Here is a 26,197-nt window from a genome sequence, read left to right as displayed (position 1 = left end):
TACTCTGACTGGAAACGTGATACATTCCTTATCACAAAAAGTACCCCAATGTGAAATCTCCCCCGACCGCCAATCAATGGTGGGATTATGAAAGGCCAGCCAAGGGTGACCCAGAACAACTGGAACTGCTGGGCAATGTGTAAGAAAGAACTCGATTTTCTCGGAATGTAGAGCTCCTACTGTAAGTAGTACAGGGGGTGTACGGAGAGAAATAATCCCATTAGACAGCGGACTCCCATCTAAGCCATGCATGGTGACACACCTACCCAAAGGTAACTGAGGAATGCCTAAGGCCTTAGCCCAAGTTAAATCCATAAAGTTTCCTGCAGCTCCACTGTCAACAAAAGCCGACACCGAAGAACTGAGGCTGCCTAAGGAAACTTTAACTGGGACTAAAAGGGAGTTATTCGAGGAGATAAGCTGCAGACCTAGGTGAACCCCCTCACAATTCACCTGGTCAAAGCGTTTCCCGACTTGTTCGGACAATTACGAGCAAAATGTCCCTTACCCCCACAGTACAGACAAAGACCAGAATTTTGCCTTCTGGCTCTTTCTTAAGGAGACAGCCGGGAGAGACCCATCTGCATGGGCTCCTCTACGTCTTCAGGAATGGAATATACACACGGACTTGACCTTACAGGTGCTCCTTTTTCATCCCTCTGCTCTCTGAGACGACGATCAATCTTAATAGAAAGCTCCATGAGTTTATCGAGAGTCTCAGGAGCGGGGTACTGAAGGAGACTGTCTTTTATAGATTCTGATAAGCCGAGGCGAAACTGACTGTGCAGGGCTGGGTCATTCCAGCCACAGTCGTTCGACCAACGGCGAAACTCCGTACAATAAACCTCCGCAGGATTTCTACCCTGTCTGAGAGCGTGCAACTGACTTTCAGCGGACGCCTCTCTATCAGGGTCATCATACAAGAGCCCTAAAGACTCAAAAAAAGCGTCAACTGATAACAATGCCGGATCCTCTGCTCTTAAACCAAATGCCCAGGTCTGAGGATCCCCCTGGAGCAAAGAAATAATAAACCCGACCCGCTGAGATTCAGTACCCGAGGAAGTCGGTCTTAAACGAAAATAAAGTTTACAGGATTCTTTAAAATTAAAAAACTCTTTTCTATCACCAGAAAAACGGTGCTCGCAAAAGATCTTCCTGCGACTTCACCCGAAGAGAAAGATCCTGAACCATCTGAGTAAGTTCTTGAATCTGGCTGACTAAGAGCTGACCAGGATTTGGCCCTAAACCTGTTGGATTCATGAGGCCGATAAACTCTCACAAAACTGAATGAGAAAAAATTAAACCCCGTTTAATTTTAAGTTTTGGTATGGCCGGTAATAATGTTATGATTCCAGCACTCTGGTCAGAGGAGATCTTATGGCAAGGACCGGAGCACTGGAACGGAATGCTGGGGAAGGGAGCAGGACAGGAAAATAGCCCCTGGCGCCCTAACTCTGTTGTCTCACCCGTGTTGTCAGAAATCCCCTGCGAGACTATGGTTTCTTGAGCCCTTGGCAGCCGCGTTTGAAGGGCGGATTATGTCTGCCCAACTTCGATGCCCCCCGGTCTTAATGAGAGACAAAGGGAAACCCGAGACAGGGTGATAACAAGAGGCCCTATAACTAAACAACCAGGCCAGGGGCTAAGCAAACTCAAAACTATAATATGTGCGGAGAAACCGCCAGGGAAAAGGACAACCAAACTATCCACTTGTCCAATTCTCCTACCCGGCACCGCCGAGTACCAGAGAGGACTTGTGGAAGCGGAACCCTCCGCAAATGCTCCAAACACAAAATATAAAAGGTAAAGCGGCTGAGCCGCAACACACGGCAGAGCCGCAACTCACGAACACCACTGGATATAAAACGGTGATCAGTCAGGACTCCAGGGAACCAAACGACCTCTTGGGATGAGATGACAACTCCCGAATACCGGACTTCTGAGGACTGGAATGACCGGATACAGCAGGACTGGAAACAGACTCTCAGCAAACAAAGGCAGCATGCAGGAAGCTATTACCGGCGTCTGTGAGAAGCCCTGGGAGTGTATTTAACAAGGAGTCCTCCAATCAGCTGCTAAAGGCTGATTAGAATAAATGCCGTGCAGCTGCCTTGCTGCACGGCCAGAGAGCAGGTGAATATCTTAATTTCCTAAAGCCTAGCAACGGGGAACGCGGTCCGCCAGTGGCGTCCCCGTTGCTAGGGTCCGTGCGGCTCAGCGCGCCCGGCGTCTAGCGTTGCTAGAGAGCCGGCGGCTGTACGTGCACGGCGTCTCTAGTTGCTAGGCGCCGGGCCGCGCAGACCATCAAGCGGACCCCGGCGCCTAACACCTATCAAACAATACAGACAATACATGAACAATTCCATCAGTTTGGGCAGTAACATCTACTAGAAGTAGCCATTTCTATAAATTCTACAGCCCACATCTATTAGAAAAATGTGGCCCACACTTTGCACTACTTGTTCTTACAATGTAATTCCACACTTCAACACTTTTTTGCCTAAGTGCCGAGCTGCCGAGATATCAGGCGAAATGTTCTCGCCATGATACTTTGTATACATGGTACATGGTACTTTGGTGCTGCGAAGCACGCGGGTGACAGGTGGAGGTGGGGGAGTGTTGCTCTGTTGTTCCTAGTGAATCAATAGGCTGCATTTTCAATAAAAAAATCTTCCATAAAATGGGTGTGGGTACCAGTAAAAACTTATCTAGTGCCACAATACATCCTGAGTCTCCAACCATCAAGTGAGCATTAGTTAGTAATACAGTATGTATGCTTTCAGACAGAACAAAGTGGGAAAAAAGCTAAAAACTGATATTGACTTAAGATTCTATCTGATATTTCTAAAGATTAGCTATGTAATATACAAAGTCCTGTGTTGTGTTTAAAAATAAATACACATTTTTCTTGGAGAAAACCCAAAGATCATCATAAGCGTATGTTTTTCTAGATTGGCATTATAAATGTGCAGCTGTAGAATGTGTTGCAGTGTCTGTTCTAGCATGATAGGCTTTGCCTGTTTGCAGCAGAGCCTATATCATTACCGGAGCAATAATTCATTAGCACGTTAAGCAGACTCACTTGAATACACAGGAAAATGGAGAAAACTTTGGCTGTGATATCCTATAGTCAGAGGTGTAGCTAGGTGCCATGGTGCCCGTAGCAAGGGTATGCTTTGGCGCCCCTGTACTCAGAGCTGGATTAAGGCATTGGGGGGCCCGGGGTATTAAGGCAGGGGGGCCCTAAAATTAAAAACAAAACAAAAAAATAAAAATAATGATATATATATATATATATATATATATATATATATATACACACACACATATATACTTATACAGACAGGGTAATAAACAGCACTCAAGAATAAATTTGTCAGGGTCTCACAGCGTCATGAACTCAACCTTTTGGTGACATTTATTCACCTTCATCAGGAGAAGCCTATATATATATATATATATATATATATAAAAATATATATAAAATACAAATCTATACTGTATATATAGATAGAGATAGATGTTACACATATAACCTACACACATCATGGCTTCTGCACACACATAACACAAACATCCTGTATTGCACACACACATATGTATGGAGCACAGTACCTACAGATACACAGCTCCAGTACACAGACGTAGTAGGACCAGCACACTACCAGGGTGAGTCCCGGCACCCAGCCCACCACTCGCTGGTAGTACCGCAGGGCGTGAGACGCCGTCATTATCCCTGAGCAGCCGGCAATGAGCTTCTGCTGAGCCGCTGCTCCATAAGCAGCCCAGCAAAGCCCTGCAGCGCCGGTGTCTGTGATCACCGCGCCACAGATCGGATCTCTATTAAGGATCCGATCCACAGGGCTGCACTCGCCGCTGACAGCATCCGATCCACAGGGCTGCGCTCGCCGCTGACAGCATCCAATCCACAGGGCTGCGCTCGCCGCTGACAGCAGGCTGCTGTCAGTGGTGAGCGCAGCCCTGTGGATCAGATCCTTAATAGAGATCCGATCTGTGGCGGCTCGTGGCGCAGGGGGCCCTTGCAAGCAGGGGGGCCTGGTGTTACTTACCCCCAGAGACCCCCCCTTAATCCGGCTCTGCCTGTACTGAACTGGGGGCCTGGCCAAAATGTGATGTCATGTTACATTTGAAAAGAAGCAATATTTAAATTGGTGACAGGGCAGTTCTAGACCTTGTAGAGCTCATTGTGAAGGTTTCTTTGGATGCCCCCATGTATAAAATATGGACAGTGCGCGCCAAAGTCGCGCAACTAAAATATTGGGCCGTGGCCACATAATAGTACCAATTCACATTATGCCGCACAGTAGTGTCCGTTATTCACCTTACACCACGCAGTAGAGCTGCTTATTAGTGATGAGCGGGTTCGGATCCTCGGAATCCGACCCGCCCGAACTTCACCTTTTTTTTACACGGGTCCGAGCGACTCGGATCCTCCCGCCTTGCTCGGTTAACCCGAGCGCGCCCGAACGTCATCATCCCGCTGTCGGATTCTCGCGAGACTCGGATTCTATATAAGGAGCCGCGCGTCGCCGCCATTTTCACACGTGCATTGAGATTGATAGGGAGAGGACGTGGCTGGCTTGCTCTCCGTTATAGTAGAACACAGAGTGACTTAGTTAGTTATAATTGTGGGGAGGATTGGGGACGGGGAGCAGCTGTTAGGGAGTACAGTGCAGGGTTTTGATTATACCACCAGTGAGTTTAATCCTTTGTTTCTCTGCCTGAAAAAAACGCTCCAACCACCATATCTGTGCTCACTCAGTGTGCTGCACTGCTGCATGATATATCTGTGCTGAGTGCACTGCTCTGCTCACACTGCCTAATTGTGGGGACTGGGGAGCAGTTATAGCAGGAGTACAGTGTACAGTTTTGCTGACAGTGACCACCAGTCCAGTATACGTTTGTCTGCCTGAAAAACACTCCTGTGTTTTTTTTTTTTTCGTCATACTAGTTTAGCAGTCTGCTGACAGTGTCCACCAGGTCCGTTATACAGTATATTATATATATAAGCAGCAGTACGGTAGGCCACGGCTGTACCTACCTCTGTGTCGTCAGTGCACTCGTCGTCCATAAGTAATATAATACTATACTATCCATCCATCTACATTGTATACCTGTGTTGTTGTTTTTTTCTTCATACTAGTTTAGCAGTCTGCTGACAGTGTCCACCAGGTCCGTTATACAGTATATTATATATATAAGCAGCAGTACGGTAGGCCACGTCTGTACCTACCTCTGTGTCGTCAGTGCACTCGTCGTCCATAAGTAATATAATACTATACTATCCATCCATCTACATTGTATACCTGTGTTGTTGTTTTTTTCTTCATACTAGTTTAGCAGTCTGCTGACAGTGTCCACCAGGTCCGTTATACAGTATATTATATATATAAGCAGCAGTACGGTAGGCCACGGCTGTACCTACCTCTGTGTCGTCAGTGCACTCGTCGTCCATAAGTAATATAATACTATACTATCCATCCATCTACATTGTATACCTGTGTTGTTGTTTTTTTCTTCATACTAGTTTAGCAGTCTGCTGACAGTGTCCACCAGGTCCGTTATAGAGTATATTATATATATAAGCAGCAGTACGGTAGGCCACGGCTGTACCTACCTCTGTGTCGTCAGTGCACTCGTCGTCCATAAGTAATATAATACTATACTATCCATCCATCTACATTGTATACCTGTGTTGTTGTTTTTTTCTTCATACTAGTTTAGCAGTCTGCTGACCGTGTCCACCAGGTCCGTTATACAGTATATTATATATATAAGCAGCAGTGCGGTATGCCACGGCTGTACCTACCTCTGTGTCGTCACTCGTCGTCCATAAGTAATATAATACTATACTATCCATCCATCTACATTGTATACCTGTGGTGTTTTTTTTTTCTTCATCCTAGTTTAGCAGTCTGCTGACAGTGTCCACCAGGTCCGTTATACAGTATATTATATATATAAGCAGCAGTACGGTAGGCCACGGCTGTACCTACCTCTGTGTCGTCACTCGTCGTCCATAAGTAATATAATACTATACTATCCACCCATCTACATTGTATACCTGTGGTGGCTTTTAGTTGTGCGCAAAATATGGAGAACAAAAATGTGGAGGTTAAAAAAATAGGGAAAGATCAAGATCCACTTCCACCTCGTGCTGAAGCTGCTGCCACTAGTCATGGCCGAGACGATGAAATGCCATCAACGTCGTCTGCCAAGGCCGATGCCCAATGTCATAGTACAGAGCATGTAAAATCCAAAACACAAAAGATCAGTAAAAAAATGACCCAAAAATCTAAATTAAAAGCGTCTGAGGAGAAGCGTAAACTTGCCAATATGCCATTTACGACACGGAGTGGCAAGGAACGGCTGAGGCCCTGGCCTATGTTCATGACTAGTGGTTCAGCTTCACATGAGGATGGAAGCACTCATCCTCTCGCTAGAAAAAAGAAAAGACTTGCGGCAAAAGCACAGCAAAGAACTGTGCGTTCTTCGAAATCCCAAATCCCAAAGGAGAGTCCAATTGTGTCGGTTGCGATGCCTGACCTTCCCAACACTGGACAGGAAAAGCTTGCGCCTCTTTTTTTCTTTGCGTCATGTGCTGTTTGGGGAGTATTTTTTGGAAGGGCCATCCTGCGTGAGATGGGCCAGGTGTTTGTGCCGGCCACTAGGGTCGCTTAGCTTACTCACACAGCTACCTCATTGCGCCTCTTTTTTTCTTTGCGTCATGTGCTGTTTCGGGAGTATTTTTTGGAAGGGCCATCCTGCCTGACACTGCAGTGCCACTCCTAGATGGGCCAGGTGTTTGTGTCGGCCACTAGGGTCGCTTAGCTTACTCACACAGCTACCTCATTGCGCCTCTTTTTTTCTTTGTGTCATGTGCTGTTTGGGGAGTATTTTTTGGAAGGGCCATCCTGCCTGACACTGCAGTGCCACTCCTAGATGGGCCAGGTGTTTGTGTCGGCCACTAGGGTCGCTTAGCTTACTCACACAGCTACCTCATTGCACCTCTTTTTTTCTTTGCGTCATGTGCTGTTTGGGGAGTATTTTTTGGAAGGGCCATCCTGCCTGACACTGCAGTGCCACTCCTAGATGGGCCAGGTGTTTGTGTCGGCCACCTGTGTTGCTTAGCTTAGCCATCCAGCGACCTCGGTGCAAATTTTAGGACTAAAAATAATATTGTCAGGTGTGAGGTGTTCAGAATAGACTGGAAATGAGTGTAAATTATGGTTATTGAGGTTAATAATACTATGGGATCAAAATGACCCCCAAATTCAATGATTTAAGCTGTTTTTTAGGGTTTTTTGAAAAAAACACCCGAATCCAAAACACACCCGAATCCGACAAAAAAAATTCGGTGAGGTTTTGGCAAAACGCGTTCGAACCCAAAACACGGCCGCGGAACCGAACCCAAAACCAAAACACAAAACCCGAAAAATTTCCGGTGCACATCACTACTGCTTATACACATTATGCCACAGTAGAGTCGCTTATACAATTTACGCCACAAAGTAATGAGCTGCTTATACACGTCATGCCACACAGTAGAACTGCTTATACACGTTATCCCACAGTAGAGCTGCTTATACACGTTATCCCACAGTAGAGCTGCTTATATACGTTATTCCACAGTGGAGCTACTTATACACGTTACGCCACACAGAAGAGCTGCTTATACACGTTACCCCAGACAGTATAGCCGCTTAAATACATTATGCCACAGTAGAGCCCCTTTTACATGTTGCATCATAGTAAAGCCCCTTATACATGTTATGCCATGGTAGAGCCCCTCATACACATTACACCATAGTAGAGCCACTATGGAAATAGCTGTATTCAATTATTTACTTTTTTAATTCAAATAAATTAGAAACACTATGTATGCCCTGACTGACCTGACCTCACTATCCCCCAATCACTTAATGAAAATAATGCTCCAAATGTGACATCCCACAGACCCGATAATCTCCCCAATCTCTCAATGAAAATAATGCCCCAAAACTGACCCCCTCCCCAGATCTGATAATCTCCCAACTTCTCAATGAAAATAATGTCCCAGAATTGCCTGAGGGGCAGAAATAGCTGCTCAGCCTCATCTTGAAGGGCAGGGAGAGCTCCAGCATGTGCTGACTGTCAGTGCCTCCTATTGTCTCCTGTACCTGCCCTGTTCCCTACCTAGTCGCAGAGTCAGTGTGCGCCTCCTCTGCTCCTCCTGCTCTGCCGCGCACCCTCTAACTTTTACTGCGCCTGGAGCTTGCGCTCCACTGGAGCCACCCTTGCTAGACCCCTGCCTATAGTGACCACTCTGCTGTCTATATCTTACAATGGGGTCCCCCACTAAGGATGAAAATAAAGTAAACCAAACAGTTTAGAGTGTTGGCATTTAGTGAAAGCTGTATCAATATCAAAATAATTCACATAGGTACATTATACTCAATATTCAAAGAGCGACTGAGATGCAATAAGATAAAATAAATTCACATTTGCTACAATAACAATATATCAGAATCGTAAAAAATATCATATAAAATAACAGTATAAGTCTCAAATTTCTGCTGTCTCAGATTTTGGTTTTGTAATGTAGTGCCCCAGAATGACAGTAATGTTACCGCCTTAAAATGTATAGCTCAGTGGACCCAAAGGGCCTGATTCAGATGTTGTTGGAGTTGCTATCGCTCCTGCTTACATTGAAGCAGCAGAAGCGGTAGTACTTAGTAAAAGGGTAATGTAGCAGGAGGCAACACACCTTCTGCATGCACTACTGATCCGAGCTGCGTCCTAGGAGGCAGTATAGAATCATCTGCAACACCATCAGCCAGCTGCGTGACCCATGGGGTCGCACAAGCTGGCTGCTGCAGCAATAACAAAGAGGCCAGGGAATGCTGACCTCGTCCCTCTCCCACCACGGCGGCAACACGTCTTTGTTTTGAGAAACTGAGGCTGTCACCAACTCCTCCCTGCCCCCGAATGGCATCAGACTGTCAATCAGTTGTGTAAGTTCACCCTATTAGCCCGGAAGGCAAGATAGAGTCTGGTGCCCACTCCCCCTCAGTAGTCGGGGAAAGGTGCCATCTGGGGCTGTTGTTATAGCCCTTAGTGGGGCAAATATTGTGTAGACTGTATAGAGCCAGATAAAGACGCCACAGGACCCTAGGAAATATACTGCCTCGGGGCCCCATATTAATGTATATACAGTAAAAATACATATACATACAGCTTTCCCACTCACACAGATAACCCCCACACACACAGCAGTCCCCACTCACTCAGATCCCCCTGCACAGCTAATCCTTACATAGCTCTCCCCTTATATAGCTCTCCTCTATAATATAGCTCTCCTCACACACTCAGAACCCCCCACACAGACCCCACCCCCAAAGCTCTACCCCTAATATAATTCTTCCCATTAACTCAGTTCCTCCCACACAGCCCCCCTTACACAGCTCTGCCCCTTACATAGCTCTCCGCTCTCACACAGCACTTCCCCCTCACACAGCTCTCCCCACACTCTCAGATCCCCTCACACAGCACCCTTACACAGCTCTGCCCCTTACATAACTCTCCACTCACACAGCAGTCCCCCCTCACGCAGCTCTCCCCACACTCTCAGAAACCCTCACACAGCGCCCTTACACAGCTCTGCCCCTTACATAACTCTCCACCTTCACACAGCACTCCCCACTCACGCAGTTCACCCCACACTCTCAGATACCCTCACACAGCCCCCCCCCTACTGAGCTCTCCCCCCTCACACAGTTCTCCCCACTAATATAGCTCTCCCCACTCACTCAGATCCCCCCACACAGCACACCCTTAAGGGCCCCATACACTAGAACGATAATGCCCGATTTCAGCCAATTTAGGGCATTCAGGCCGATATATCTGGTGAAATCGGGCATTTTGGAGTTGTTTCCGATCTGATGTGCATTCCAGTGAGGGTCGGATCGGCTCCCCTAGATCGTTAGTGCTGCACTCGTGATATGTCGGTTCCCGCAGGCATGGCTGGGATCGCGTAAGATATATTGCATGCAAAATGTACCAAATCGTATGGAATAGTATGGAACCACTCCCGGGAAGCCCCTGGGACAGTTCAAGGGAAATCGCCTCCAACTTCAACCTCACACATATTGTTCTAGTGTATGGGGCCCTTTACACAGCTCTCCCCCTCACACAACTCTCCCCCCACACTAAGGGGAACATTTACTAAGCAGTGATTAGAGCGGAGAAGTGAGCCAGTGGAGAAATTTCCCCATCAACCAATCAGCAGCTCTGTATCATTTTATAGTATGCAAATTATAGATGTTACTTCAGTGCTGATTGGTTGCCAACTTGCCATGGGCAACTTCTCCACTGGCTCACTTCTCCGCTCTTATCACTGCTTAGTAAATGTACCCCTAAGTTCCCCCCACAAAGCCCTCCCATCAGATTTCCCCCTAAGACATCTGTCCCTTGCTCACAGACAACCCTCCCACACAGCTCCCCCCACTAACTCTGCTCCCCTCTCCTCACACACTAATCCCCACCTCCTCACACATGCAGCACACACAGACACGGCTCTCCCTGAGCAGTTCTCTACCCCTCTCACACAGCTGTCCTCCCCTCAAATACATACACTGTGCTACACCCTTGCACAGAGCTGTCCCACTAATGTTAGCTGGCTGCGGGCGCTGATCACCTGCTGACAATGATGCACATGGAGTGACTGATGCTGGCAGTATGGTGTGGACTTAGCAGGAGCTGCGAGTGCTACTCCGCCCTGACCACGCCCCCTGTCTGGAAGCACCAATTGCTCTATGTGCGTCATTCTCAGCAGGTCATCCGTCCCCCCGCTCCCTCTCACTGGACAGCCGCACGGGGCCCCCTATAGGCAGGCTATTCAGACTCAGTGGCGGCACTGATTCTAGAGCAATGGAGGAGGTGCCCCCTCAGGACTGGGAGCCCGGCGGCAACCTACTCCATTGTCTCCGGTATTTCCGCCATTGCTGTCATTCAATGACAGTCTGATGCCATATTGCGACCGACGTCGCAGACCCTTGCTGCACATGCGCAGTACGGGTCCAGTGCATGCCGAAAGTACCGAACATCAGTACTAATTTGCAGATTGCGCCGCTACTACAGCCGGAACTGAATCAGGCCCAGAGAACGATACAGCGATTATACAATACCAAGAGCATGTTAATGACCTTTGCACAGTAGATAGAGCATTTAAGCAGAGTTATGTGCATATGTTCTGTGTGACCCAGATCCCACCCATTGACTTGTCCCAGGCAGATATCCATCACCCCCATGCAATACCTATATTGAGTCACCTGGCACCACTCACACAAGTGGTAGCTGTTAGGCGCCGGGGTCCGCTCGTCGGTGCGGCCCGGCGCCTAGCAACCAGGGACGCCGTGCGCGTACAGCCGCCGGCTCCCTGGCAACGCTAGACGCCGGGCGCACGGAGCCGCACGGACCCTAGCAACGGGGACGCCACTGGCGGACCGCGTTCCCCGTTGCTGGGTCCATTTAAATTAGTAAGGGCACCTGTTTCCTGGCCGTGCAGCAAGGCAGCTGCACGGCATTCATGCAATCAGCAATGGCAGCAGTTGATTGGAGGGCTTCGGTTTATATGCTCTTGCAGTGCCTCACACAGACGCCGGTAATAGCTTCCTGCATGCTGTATCTGTTTGCTGAGAGTGTTTCCTGTCCTGCTGTATCCGGTCGTTCCTGTCCTCAGTTGTCCTGCACTCGGAAGTCGTCATCTGTTCCTAGAGTCCTGACTGAGCACCGTTAAACATCCAGTGGTGTTCGTGAGTCGCGGCGTAGCCGTGTGTTGCGGCTTGGCCGCTTTATTACTTATTATTTATTATTTGTGTTTCGGAGCTTTTGCGGAGGATTCCGCTCCCACAGATCCACTCTGGTATCCAGCGGTGCTGGGTAGGAGTAATGGACTAGTGGATTTTGGTTGTCCTTTTATCTGGCGGTTTTTCCGCGCATACTTCAAGTTTGGTTAGTTAGCTTGTTGCCCTTGGCCTGTTGTAGTCAGAGGTCCTCTTGTCATCATCCTGCCTCGGATTTCCCTTTGTCTCTCACTAAGACCGGGGGGCACCGGAGTTGGGCAGACATAATCCGCCTTTCAAACGTGGCTGCCAGGGGCTCAAGAAACCATAGTCTCGCAAGGGATTTCCGATAGCACGGGTGAGACAATAGAGTTAGGGCACCAGGGGCAACTAGTCTTTCCTGCTCCCGTAACCAGAATTCCCTTCCAGTACTCTGGCCATTGTCATAAGATCTCCTCCGGTCAGGAGTACTGGAATCATAACAGTAGCATTCAAAGGAAGTCATTATTTTGTATTACACTGTAGCAGATCACTTCTGATCACTGACCAGAATCTACACTACATTACTGCTTTATATGCCTAGACCTGACAAGACGCCATTCCCTTTGAAATTATTATATAACAGTTATTCCCAGAATGTGGGGACTGCAGTATGTACAATGGTGTCACTAAGGCAGTGATTTTCAACCTTTTTTTACTCGCGGCACACCAAACAATATTTTTAAATTGCCAAGGCACACCATCAGTTCCCCACAGAAAAAAACAAAAAACACACATTGGCCCTCACAGTAAAAACAAGAATCCACACATACATTGGCCTACACAGGAAAACTATCACATTGCTCCCCACATAAATCATGTTGCTCCCTACATAAATCCCATTGCTCCCCACATAAATCAATCACATTGTTCCCCACATAAATCATGACGCTCACACATAAATCAATCACATTTCTTCCCACATAAATCCTATTGCTCCCCACATGAATTATTCACATTCCCCCCATAAATCCAATTGCTCCCCACAGGAGAAATAATATAACAAATATTAGCCCCTACTGGTTAGCTGTCCTCCTCCCTGTCCCTCAGTGGCGGGGGTTGTTCATAGTGGAGTGCTGCGAATACTGAGCAGCGGGCGGGGGGCAGGTATGGATGTGGGTGGGCAAGGAAAGCTGTGGATGCGGGTGGGAGCTGGAAGATGTGTATACAGGCGGGTGGGCTGACTGGGTGGTGAGACGCTGCAGCCGTGACCTATGATATCACACTGCCGCATCATCAAGGCATAGGTCACGGCCGGAGCATGACTGATCCTCTAAGAAGAGCCCAGGCCAACAGTTCACTCTGAAGATGCAGGAAGCTGCTCTGGCTCCGCGGCACACCTTGCAACTGGTCGCGGCACACTAGTGTGCCACGGCACACTGGTTGAAAAAGCCTGCACTAAGGTATCACTAACATCCAAGGGGTTGACACCAAAATGCCAGCTCCTCAGTGATGGGAGATGGGCGCAGCACTGTGACATTACTGTCCGGCTCCCAGTCACAGGAGAAGGCGGCAGTGAAGAAAGAGTCTCTGGGGACAGCCGAGTATCTTAGGGAGTTCAGTACCCCAGAGTGCTGAAAATGGCCCTTCCCAACGAGGCTGTGTCCCCTTTTTGGTGGAATATTCTGCATTAGCCCATTAGTATATAGCAACAATTCCTAAAATTATTCAGTGACTGCAGTTTCTAAATACTTTTATGAAAAAAGCTTGATAAATAGGTCTTTGTGATTGCTATGATTTATATGTAAATTAACAGCACTTAGGCCCTCATTCCGAGTTGTTCGCTCGTTGCCGATTTTCTCTATTTTGCGATTAGTCGCTTACTGCGCATGCGCAATGTTCGCAGAGCGCATGCGCTTAGTTATTTTACTCAACAGTTAGGTATTTTACTCACGGCATTACGAGGAATTTTCTTCGTTCTGGTGATCGGAGTGTGATTGACAGGAAGTGGGTGTTTCTGGGCGGAAACTGACCGTTTTATGGGTGTGTGTGAAAAAACGCTGCCGTTTCAGGGAAAAACGCGGGAGTGTCTGGAGAAACGGGGGAGTGTCTGGGCGAACGCTGGGTGTGTTTGTGACGTCAAACCAGGAACGAAACTGACTGAACTGATCGCAGTGGCAGAGTAAGTGTCGAGCTACTCAGAAACTGCTAAGAAATTTCTATTCGCAATATTGAGAATCTTTCGTTCGCAATTCTGCTAAGCTAAGATTCACTCCCAGTAGGCGGCGGCTTAGCGTGTGCAATGCTGCTAAAAGCAGCTAGCGAGCGAACAACTCGGAATGAGGGCCTTAGTGTGGTTTTATGTAGTGATGAGCGGGTTCGGTTCCTCGGAATCCGAACCCCCCCTGAACTTCACCCATTTTACACGGGTCCGAGGCAGACTCGGATTCTTCCGTATGGCTCGGTTAACCCGAGCGTGCCCGAACGTCATCATCCCGCTGTCGGATTCTCGCGAGATTCGAATTCTATATAAGGAGCCGCGCGTCGCTGCCATTTTTCACTCGTGCATTGGAAATGATAGTGAGAGGACGTGGCTGGCGTCCTCTCACTTTGTTTCAGGGGGCTGCAAATATCTTTATTCTGGGGACCAGCAGTATTATAGGAGGAGTACAGTGAGTTTTGCTGACCAGTGACCACCAGTATTATACGTTCTCTGCCTGAAAAACGCTCCATATCTGTGCTCAGTGTGCTGCATATATCTGTGCTCACACTGCTTTATTGTGGGAACTGGGGACCAGCAGTATTATATAGGAGGAGTACAGTGCAGAGTTTTGCTGACCAGTGACCATCAGTATTATATGTTCTCTGCCTGAAAAACGCTCCATATCTGTGTTCAGTGTGCTGCATATATCTGTGCTCACACTGCTTTATTGTGGGAACTGGGGACCAGCAGTATTATATAGGAGGAGTACAGTGCAGAGTTTTGCTGACCAGTGACCACCAGTATTATACGTTCTCTGCCTGAAAAACGCTCCATATTTGTGCTGCATTGTAGTATATAGTAGGAGTACAGTGCATAATTTTGCTGACCACCAATATATAATATATAGGAGTACGGTACAGAAGGCCACTGCTCTACCTACCTCTGTGTCGTCAAGTATACTATCCATCCATACCTGTGGTGCATTTCAGTTTTGCACAGTTTGCTGACCACAAGTATATAATATATAGCAGTACGGTACAGTAGGACACTGCTCTACCTACCTCTGTGTCGTCAAGTATACTATCCATCCATACCTGTGGTGCATTTCAGTTTTGCACAGTTTGCTGACCACCAGTATATAATATATAGCAGTACGGTACAGTAGGCCACTGCTCTACCTACCTCTGTGTCGTCAAGTATACTATCCATCCATACCTGTGGTGCATTTCAGTTTTGCACAGTTTGCTGACCACCAGTATATAATATATAGCAGTATGGTACAGTAGGCCACTGCTCTACCTACCTCTGTGTCGTCAAGTATACTATCCATCCATACCTGTGGTGCATTTCAGTTTTGCACAGTTTGCTGACCACCAGTATATAATAGATAACAGTACGGTACAGAAGGCCACTGCTCTACCTACCTCTGTGTCGTCAAGTCTACTATCCATTCATACCTGTGGTGCATTTCAGTTTTGCACAGTTTGCTGACCACCAGTATATAATATATAGCAGTACGGTACAGTAGGCCACTGCTCTACCTACCTCTGTGTCGTCAAGTATACTATCCATCCATACCTGTGGTGCATTTCAGTTGTGCGCAGTATATAAAGTAGTAGGTCATTGCTATTGATACTGGCATATAATTCCACACATTAAAAAATGGAGAACAAAAATGTGGAGGGTAAAATAGTGAAAGATCAAGATCGACTTCCACCTCGTGCTGAAGCTGCTGCCACTAGTCATGGCCGAGACGATGAAATGCCATCAACGTCGTCTGCCAAGGCCGATGCCCAATGTCATAGTAGAGAGCATGTAAAATCCAAAAAACAAAAGTTCAGTAAAATGACCCAAAAATCAAAATTAAAAGCGTCTGAGGAGAAGCGTAAACTTGCCAATATGCCATTTACGACACGGAGTGGCAAGGAACGGCTGAGGCCCTGGCCTATGTTCATGGCTAGTGGTTCAGCTTCACATGAGGATGGAAGCACTCATCCTCTCGCTAGAAAAATGAAAAGACTTAAACTGGCAAAAGCACAGCAAAGAACTGTGCGTTCTTCTAAATCACAAATCCCCAAGGAGAGTCCAATTGTGTCGGCTGCGATGCCTGACCTTCCCAACACTGGACGGGAAGAGGTGGCGCCTTCCACCATTTGCACGCCCCCTGCAAGTGCTGGAAGGAGCACCCGCAGTCCAGTTCCTGATAGTCAAATTGAAGATGTCACTGTTGAAGTACACCAGGATGAGGATATGGGTGTTGCTGGCGCTGAGGAGGAAATTGACAAGGAGGATTCTGATGGTGAGGTGGTTTCTTTAAGTCAGGCACCCGGGGAGACACCTGTTGTCCGTGGGACGAATATGGCCATTGACATGCCTGGTCAAATTACAAAAAAAAATCACCTTTCAGTGTGGAATTATTTTAACACAAATGCGGACAACAGGTGTCAAGCCGTGTGTTGCCTTTGTCAAGCTGTATTAAGTAGGGGTAAGGACGTTAACCACCTCGGAACATCCTCCCTTATACTAGAGATGAGCGGATTCGGTTTTACTCGGTTATACTCGGTTCTCAAAACGGCATCTTATTGGCTCACGGGTGTCACGTGTTTTGGATAGCCAATAAGATGCCGTTTTGAGAACCGAGTAAAACCGAGTAAAACCGAATCCGCTCATCTCTACCTTATACGTCACCTGCAGCGCATTCATCATAAGTCAGTCACAAGTTCAAAAACTTTGGATGACAGCGGAAGCAGTCCACTGACCACTAAATCCCTTCCTCTTGTAACCAAGCTCCTGCAAACCACACCACCAACTCCCTCAGTGTCAATTTCCTCCTTACACAGGAAAGCCAATAGTCCTGCAGGCCATGTCACTGGCAAGTCTGACGAGTCCTCTCCTGCCTGGGATTCCTCCGATGCATCCTTGAGTGTAACGCCTACTGCTGCTGGCGCTGCTGTTGTTGCTGCTGGGAGTCGATCGTCATCCCAGAGGGGAAGTCGGAATACCACTTGTACTACTTCCAGTAAGCAATTGACTGTCCAACAGTCCTTTGTGAGGAAGATGAAATATCACAGCAGTCATCCTGCTGCAAAGCGGATAACTCAGGCCTTGGCAGCCTGGGCGGTGAGAAACGTGTTTCCGTTATCCACCGTTAATTCACAGGCAACTACAGACTTGATTGAGGTACTGTGTCCCCGGTACCAAATACCATCTAGGTTCCATTTCTCTAGGCAGGCGATACCGAAAATGTACACAGACCTCAGAAAAAGAGTCACCAGTGTCCTAAAAAATGCAGTTGTACCCAATGTCCACTTAACCACGGACATGTGGACAAGTGGAGCAGGGCAGACTCAGGACTATATGACTGTGACAGCCCACTGGGTAGATGTATTGCCTCCCGCAGCAAGAACAGCAGCGGCGGCACCAGTAGCAGAATCTCGCAAATGCCAACTCGTTCCTAGGCAGGCTACGCTTTGTATCACCGCTTTCCAGAAGAGGCACACAGCTGACAACCTCTTACGGAAACTGAGGAACATCATCGCAGAATGGTTTACCCCAAATGGACTCTCCTGGGGATTTGTGACATCGGACAACGCCAACAATATTGTGCGTGCATTACATCTGGGCAAATTCCAGCACGTCCCATGTTTTGCACATACATTGAATTTGGTGGTGCAGAATTATTTAAAAAACGACAGGGGCGTGCAAGAGATGCTGTCGGTGGCCCGAAGAATTGCGGGCCACTTTCGGCATTCAGCCACCGCGTGCCGAAGACTGGAGCACCAGCAAACAGACCTGAACCTGCCCTGTCATCATCTGAAGCAAGAGGTGGTAACGAGGTGGAATTCAACCCTCTATATGCTTTAGAGGATGGAGGAGCAGCAAAAGGCCATTCAAGCCTATACATCTGCCTACGATATAGGCAAAGGAGGGGAAATGCACCTGACTCAAGCGCAGTGGAGAATGATTTCAACGTTGTGCAAGGTTCTGCAACCCTTTGAACTTGCCACACGTGAAGTCAGTTCAGACACTGCCAGCCTGAGTCAGGTCATTCCCCTCATCAGGCTTTTGCAGAAGAAGCTGGAGACATTGAAGGAGGAGCTAAAACAGAACGATTCCGCTAGGCATGTGGGACTTGTGGATGGAGCCCTTAATTCGCTTAACCAGGATTCACAGGTGGTCAATCTATTGAAATCAGAGCACTACATTTTGGCCACCGTGCTCGATCCTAGATTTAAAACCTACGTTGTATCTCTCTTTCCAGCAGACACAAGTCTGCAGAGGTTCAAAGACCTGCTGGTGAGAAAATTGTCAAGTCAAGCGGAACGTGACCCGTCAACAGCTGCTCCTTCACATTCTCCCGCAACTGGGGGTGCGAGGAAAAGGCTAAGAATTCCGAGCCCATCCGCTGGCGGTGATGCAGGGCAGTCTGGAGCGAGTGCTGACATCTGGTCCGGACTGAAGGACCTGCCAACGATTACTGACATGTCGTCTACTGTCACTGCATATGATTCTCTCACCATTGAAAGAATGGTGGAGGATTATATGAGTGACCGCATCCAAGTAGGCACGTCAGACAGTCCGGAAAAAGAGGCAATTTGGAGGCCTTTGCAGAAACTGGCTTTATTTTACCTAAGTTGCCCCCCCTCCAGTGTGTACTCCGAAAGAGTGTTTAGTGCAGCCGCTCACCTTGTCAGCAATCGGCGTACAAGGTTACTTCCAGAAAATGTGGAGAAGATGATGTTCATCAAAATTAATTATAATCAATTCCTCCGTGGAGACATTCACCAGCAATTGCGTCCAGAAAGTACACAGTGACCTGAGATGGTGGATTCCAGTGGGGACGAATTAATAATCTGTGAGGAGGGGGATGTACACAGTGAAAGGGGTGAGGAATCGGACGATGAGGAGGAGGTGGACATCTTGCCTATGTAGAGCCAGTTTGTGCAAGGAGAGATTGATTGCTTCTTTTTTGGTGGGGCCCAAACCAACCAGTCATTTCAGTCACAGTTGTGTGGCAGACCCTGTCGCTGAAATGATGGGTTTGTTTAAGTGTGCATGTCCTGTTTATACAACATAAGGGTGGGTGGGAGGGCCCAAGGACAATTCCATCTTGCACCTCTTTTTTCTTTCATTTTTCTTTGCATCATGTGCTGTTTGGGGACTATTTTTTTGAAGTGCCATCCTGCCTGACACTGCAGTGCCACTCCTAGATGGGCCAGGTGTTTGTGTCGGCCACTTGTGTCGCTTAGCTTAGCCATCCAGCGACCACAGTGCACCTCTTTTTTTCTTTGCATCATGTGCTGTATGGGGACTATTTTTTAAATCGACCATCCTGTTTGACACTGCAGTGCCACTCCTAGATGGGCCAGGTGTTTGTGTCGGCCACTTGGGTCGCTTAGCTTAGTCATCCAACGACCGCGGTGCAAATTTTAGGACTAAAAATAATATTGTGAGGTGTGAGGTGTTCAGAATAGACTGGAAATGAGTGGAAATTATGGTTATTGAGGTTAATAATACTATGGGATCAAAATGACCCCCAAATTCTATGATTTAAGCTGTTTTTGAGGGCTTTTTTGTAAAAAACACCCGAATCCAAAACACACCCGAATCCGACAAAAAATTTGACAATGATGTAATTGCCGCATGTGGCTCAAGACTTTACAGTCACCTTCAGAATATATTATATTGTATTGACATAATTATCTTATAATGATTATATCCATACATAGGGGTCTATTTATCAGGGTTTTTTTTATACAATATTGCAGAAAACTGCAATTTCTGCATAATTTTATGAATTGTTGCTGTGCACTAATAGCCTAATGCAGGAGATTACACAGACATCTGAAAGTAGAAGGTCACAGTCCCCATTATTATCATAGGGGAGTACGATCTGATCCTTATGTACCAAACTCCAAAAAGCAAATCTGTTCAGATTATGGAGGTCATTCTGAGTTGATCGCACGCTGCAACTTTTTGCAGGCCGTGCGATCAGACAGACGCCGCCTATGGGGGAGTGTATTGTAGCTTAGCAAGTGTGCGATCGCCTGTGCAGGGGAGCGGGGCAAAAAAGTTTTGTGTAGTTTCTGAGTAGCTCTGTGCTTACTCAGCCACTGCGATCTCTTCAGCCTGTCAGGTCCCAGAATTGACGTCAAACACGCCTGCGTTTCTCTCACCACTGCCAGAAAACGGTCAGTTGACACCCAGATTCGCCTCCCTGCTGTCAATCTTCTTGCGGGCTCCACTGCAATGGCTTCCCTCGCTGTTCTTGTCGCTGCCTAGCGGCGGCCGTCGCCGGGCAACAATGCGCCTGCGCATTGTCGCCCGCATGCATGCGCAGTTGTGACCCATTCGCATGGCTGCAAAAAATTGCATTGTGCGAACGGGTCGGAATTACCCCCTTTGACCACTTCAATATACACCATCTTCAGCTGCCCCCCCCCCCCCCCCTCCCAAATAGGGTTTTCTTTGTTTTTGCTTCTGTTCAGTAAGTAATTATAAACCCTGGGGAGTAGAACCAGCTAAACAAGGTTCATACTGATGTAATCTCCAATATTACATACATACTGGGGCAGATTTTAAGCATGAAGTGATAAAGCAGTGATGAGTGGAAGGTGATAATGCACCAGCAGTGGAGTAACTTCATCCCGATTGCCCGGAGGCAAGATCAATCTTGGTGCCCCCCCTACCCCAATGATATAAATTGCAAGATAGTGAAGTAATGTCTTTATAGTAGCTGAATACACCTCCAGTGCTACTACATACATCTATACACAGCACTGGATGTGTGTCTAATCTATTTTAAAGATACTACTACACTGTGTGACCAGTAATATAGATTGACACACACCGCCACATTGGGAGGTGTTAGGCACTGGAGGATGTTAGGCTGCAGGAGGGGAGGGTTAGAGATAGGCTTCGGGGGAGGTGAGGAGAGGGTAATTGATAGGCTGCAGGGCAGGAGGGTTAGCACTAGGGGGAGGATTAGGGTTAATCACTAGGGGGAGGGTTAGGCTGCGGAACAGGAGGGTTAGACACTAGGGGGAGGGTTAGACTGCAGGACAGGAGGGTTAGGGTTAGGCACTAGGGGGATAGGCTGCAGGACGGGAGGGTTAGGCACTAGGGGGAGGGATAGGGTTAGGCTGTGGGAGGAAAAAGTTAAGGTTAGGCACTAGGGGTAGGGTTAGGCTGTGGACGGTAGGGTTAAGCATTAGGGGGAGGGTTAGACTATGGTAGGGGAGGGATAGGTACTAGGGTGAGATGTAGCATTAGGCTATGAGAGGGGAGGGTTAGGCACTAGGGGGAGGGTTAGGCTGCGGGACAGGAGGGTTAGGCACTAGGGGGAGGGTTAGGGTTAGGCACTAGGGGGCGGGCTAGGCTGCAGGATGGGAGGGTTAGGTTTAGGCACTAGGGGCAGGGTATGGCTGCCAGATGGAAGAGTTAGGCACTAGGGAGAGGGTTAGGGTTAGACACTAGGGGGGAGGGTATGGCTGCTGGATGGGAGGGTTAGGGTTAAACAATAGGGGGTTAGGCTGCGGGATGGGAGGATTAAGCACTAAGGGGAGGGTTTGACTACAGGACGGGAGGGTTAGGTCTTTATTTATTACTATAAGGGCTAACACTTGTATCACTTTAGAAATAGGGATGGGTTCTATAGAGATTTGTGTGGGAAGTGGCACAATGTAACAGACCTGTCCGCGGTCTTTAAGTCCAGCTCTGCAGGCTTCAATCCAATTCAGGCACAGCAGTTGGTGGGCTCACTTCTCCATCTTGCTGATTGCCTTTGATCTGGCTCCTCTTTCGGGCTGGGCACCAAAAAGTTAATAATTTATTTAAAAATCAGAAGTGTTAAAAATAAAATGAACATAAAATAAAAATAAAACACCCCCACTGTGAAAAGTCTCATTGAGGCCTTTGGCCAATCCACCCTTGCCTATATCAAAGTGACCATACAAATTATTTTCAAATGTTGTTTAGTACGCCTTGTCTTCCATAATAATGTTATATACATCTACTTAATAACATGTCATATATTGCTAGCTAGCTTCACCTGTCTTTGGAAATGGAAATGTTTTAAGCATGTATAAATAGCAATTATGTATTCAGATGATCCTATATTTTATGTTTAAAAATAAAAATCAATTGTGACTATTTTTATCCTGGGTCTCCTCACTGTAAACAGTTTTTGAAGTGAATGCAGGTGTCATAAATCAGATGGATTATGAGGAGTAAAAAAGTTTGTGTAAATCTTCCTGGAAGTTTATTTTTTTTTAATGGTTACTTAAATAAATGGTTTTATGTGAAGGTCGTTGAGCCCACAAATCTGGCATAAACACACTGTAATCATGGCATTTTTTATAGTTTGTTATAAATCCAGCAGAATTGTTACAAGCCGTTTTTATCTCTTCTTTCTTTATACAACTGTTGTCTAAATATGTCATATTTATGTATATGAGCAAAGGCAGGACATGAAGCTGAGAGTAATTATTATTTTGGGATGTTGGGGGTCATTCCGAGTTGATCATAGCGCACAGCTACGATCTTCTTCCCTGACATGCGGGGGGACGCCCAGCACAGGGCTAGTCCGCCCCGCATGTCAGTCCGCCCCCCCCCCTTCCCTTGCAGAAGTGCAAAGGCATCGCACAGCGGCGATGCCTTTGCACTTTAAGAGTAGCTCCCGGGCAGCGCAGCTTGAGCGTGCTGGCCAGGAGCTACTCATCGCTCCCTGGCCCGCAGCGGCTGCGTGTGACGTCACGCAGCCGCTGCAACCCGCCCCCCGTTTGGTCCGACCACGCCTGCGCTGGCCGGACCAAACCCACAAAACGGCAGCCAAACGCCGCCATTCCGCCCCCTCCCGCCCAGCGATTGCCTAAGCCTGTCAATCAGGCAGAGGCGATCGCATCCCTGATACGGCCTTCAGCTGTCTGGCATGCGCCGGCGCACTACGGCACCGATGCATGCGCAGCAGGGACCCATTCACTCTGCTGCGTTAAAACGCAGCGAGCAAACGGGTCAGAATGACCCCCGTTGTCTCTTGAAATTTGCAGTACAATATATTCACACACCCTCTACAGTTAATTCTACAATGGTTTGGTATGTCATTCTGTAGTATGCCCTAGTGGTATTGTGCACCTAGGTTCTTAGATAAATACATTCTATCTGCTGGCGTAGGGGTGTGTGGAGAGGGGTGAGTGACTTTGTTTTTGTTTTTGTTTTTTCCTATGGTGCTTTACTTTGATGGAGAAATATTATTCCACCAGCCCTTGTAGCTTTCAATGCCACTACATTTCCCCTGCAAGGATTCGGATATACTGTAGTTAAAGATAGCAATTTTATTGTTTGTATTATCTACTGTGGAGTGTGGACATTGTATATTGTTACTGTACTATTCAGGGGCGTCTGAAGAGAGGAGGGAACCCGTGAGCAGACTCCGGGTGGGCCTCCTCCTCTCCACGGCGCCATAGACTCCGGCATTGTGTAGGTCTCCGGAAACATGGCGCCACTAAGGTTCCGGAGACAAAATTCATACTGCGCATGCGCGGCAGCCATTTTGGAAGGGATTTTTTAAGCTGCAGCATCCGACGTTGGACTCCGTAGAGGTGAGTATTTAAATATGCGTGCAATGTGGACCGTGTGGGCCACCCCTGGGCCCAAGGGCCCCTGTGCACAGCACACATTGCAACCATGATAGAAACGCCTATTGTACTATTGTATTGTATATGTCAAGATAGTACTTTTCTTATTTCATGTTCTACTGGTGCAATTGTCCATTGTTATGGCACTATTGTGTAGTATACTTTGTAATACCTGTGCTGCTTTAATTTAAAAAAAAAAACATGTACCCCCCAAAAAAAATAATAATAATACACAGCACACATTGCAACCATGATAGAAACGCCTATTGTACTATTGTATTGTATATGTCAAGATAGTACTTTTCTTATTTCATGTTCTACTGGTGCAATTGTCCATTGTTATGGCACTATTGTGTAGTATACTTTGTAATACGTGTGCTGCTTTAATTTAAAAAAAAAACATGTACCCCCCAAAATAATAATAATAATACATTTTTAAAAAAAACAACAACCAGTGAGATGTAAAGGAACAAATGTATATGTACAATTTTGCAAAGCTCTATTTGGGTACATGTGTTCAAATGCACCCAAATAGAGCATTGCAAAATAGTACATATAATAAAAGTTATAAAATGTTATAATAAGACATTGATTATGAAAACAGTGAAATGTGAGTAAAGAACAAATTGATAATACTGTTCTTTTCATAGTGCATTTTTAACACGTATGCAGTCTAATTTTATATATATATATATATATATATATATATATTTATATATTTCAAACATATATACCTACTCTTCTGTTTGGGACCAGGTCAATCTCCCGCTTCTTGCATATTTCCCACCAGCTCCCAATAGGGTGGCTCCCAGCGAAAAGCTGACCAGTCTGATCTGATTGATTTTGATGGAAGTAAGCACTTTGGTTTAGTCCCAGAAAGCTGAGAAACAGACCATGCAGATTTGTTTTCCAGATAATTATAATCTGTGCTGACTGATTTGAAAGAACAAAACAAAAACTGGTTTAATTTATTAACTAGCCTGTAAAGGCCACACTGAGAATAATATTTCTCATAATTCAATAGGTTGTTCGTTTTTTATTTCTTCAATAGGAACGTTTAGCGATTCTATACTGTCAGCCTGAGCTTCAATGTGAAAGTCGTAGTTCTTGCAGGGAGCATTCAAGGACCAACCCTATTATTATTATTATTATTATTATTATTATTATTATTAATTATTATTATTATTTTTATTATCTTTTATTATATTGGGCGCTATATGTTCATCAGCACATGCATAGGGGTAACGCTTTGCATTTGCATAGTACAGATTAGTACAGGCAGGAATAAATCTTACTGTTATACAGTGCTTAAAGTACATAATTAATATGGAAGTTTTAGACCCATTTATCCCTCTAATTGTTTATAGAAAACTTTGCAAGGAACAAGGTCAGTTGTTACCAGGCACCAATATTCGTCAGACAATGTTTTACTTTCACTAGCAGGTCTGAAAAATGACGGCCTAGTTTTTATGTCACTAGCGCTAATTATATTGTTTGCATTTTTCTTTTTTTTTATCCATGCTTTTAGTTATTTTACTGGTATGGACTACAATGTAAAGGGTCACTGGTGAAAATATGGACCCACGAAATAGCATCCTTGTTGAGGCATGAACAGACCACAGAAAGTGGGAGTAGTATGTAACTGTCCACCATCTGATAACATTCTACTCTTCAGTATACCCATGTACAGTATGCGTAATGCTCTCCCGACACTGGCTACTTGTGTCACTGGGGAGGCCAATCCCGGGCCTTTTTCTCAATCCCAGGTATTGAGCTTGATAAATTATTAAACCCCTCAATTGGATTGAAGATTTTAAAATTAAAATCTTCAATGACCCCCCTCCCTTCCTGGACATGCCCAGGCCACAGAACTACTCACCATCCTCAGAGTGCAGGCAGGTTCACTTGCTGCAGGCTATGGGTGGCGAGGTGTGGTTCAGGCTGCGTGGGTGGTTTCGGGTCAGACTGCGCAGCGTGACCTCTGACTTCACTTTACGCTTTGCAGTGAGCACAGCCGGGGGCAGCGGAAGCTGGGAGAAGGGAGCTGGGCAGCACCTAAGCCTCCTGAGGACACTCAATGCTGCCTGGCATTGAAAAAACAAGGGGAGTTTCTAGAACTGAAATCCCTGGGATTGGAAACTTTTATCCTGGGATTGAATCCCGGCCAATTTTAAACCTTAATCCCGGGATCCCGCCAGTCCTGATCCCGGGATTGGCCACACTACTTGTCACACTTAAATGTAATTTAGACTTTTTCATTATGAGACACAACATTTAAGTCTCTACTCTCTTTTACCTCCAACAGTGTTAAAGAATCCCATCTACAAGTTCTACAGATTTCCTGCATCTGACAACAAGTGGCTCTGCGTTCGGGAGCAGATGTCAGAGAGCATCATGTCTTTCCATATCCCAAAGCAACTGCTTACTCTCTACTTAAAAGAAGACACCAGAAGGTAAAGAAAAACAACAACAAGAAGTGAACAGTGTCATGTTATTTAAATCAGCTCAAATGATTAACTACCAGAATGTTTTCATTT

General features: G+C 46.6%; 1 protein-coding gene across 6 annotated transcripts in view; it reads left to right on the top strand.

Moving 5' to 3' along the window:
* INPP4B (inositol polyphosphate-4-phosphatase type II B) overlaps positions 1-26,197 on the top strand; it is a 1,055,719-nt gene that overhangs the window by 677,043 nt on the left and 352,479 nt on the right. For all 6 annotated transcript variants that reach the window (XM_063920402.1, XM_063920401.1, XM_063920400.1 and 3 more), the window contains one exon: positions 25,966-26,113. In XM_063920402.1, the coding sequence (XP_063776472.1) occupies positions 25,966-26,113 (148 nt within the window). The remainder of the gene's footprint in view (positions 1-25,965; positions 26,114-26,197) is intronic.

The sequence above is a fragment of the Pseudophryne corroboree genome, chromosome 1 (genome assembly GCF_028390025.1).
Source record: "Pseudophryne corroboree isolate aPseCor3 chromosome 1, aPseCor3.hap2, whole genome shotgun sequence".
NCBI classification, from domain to species: domain Eukaryota; kingdom Metazoa; phylum Chordata; class Amphibia; order Anura; family Myobatrachidae; genus Pseudophryne; species Pseudophryne corroboree.
Note: the sequence above shows the minus strand (reverse complement) of the source record. Positions and strands in the feature narration are given on the sequence as shown.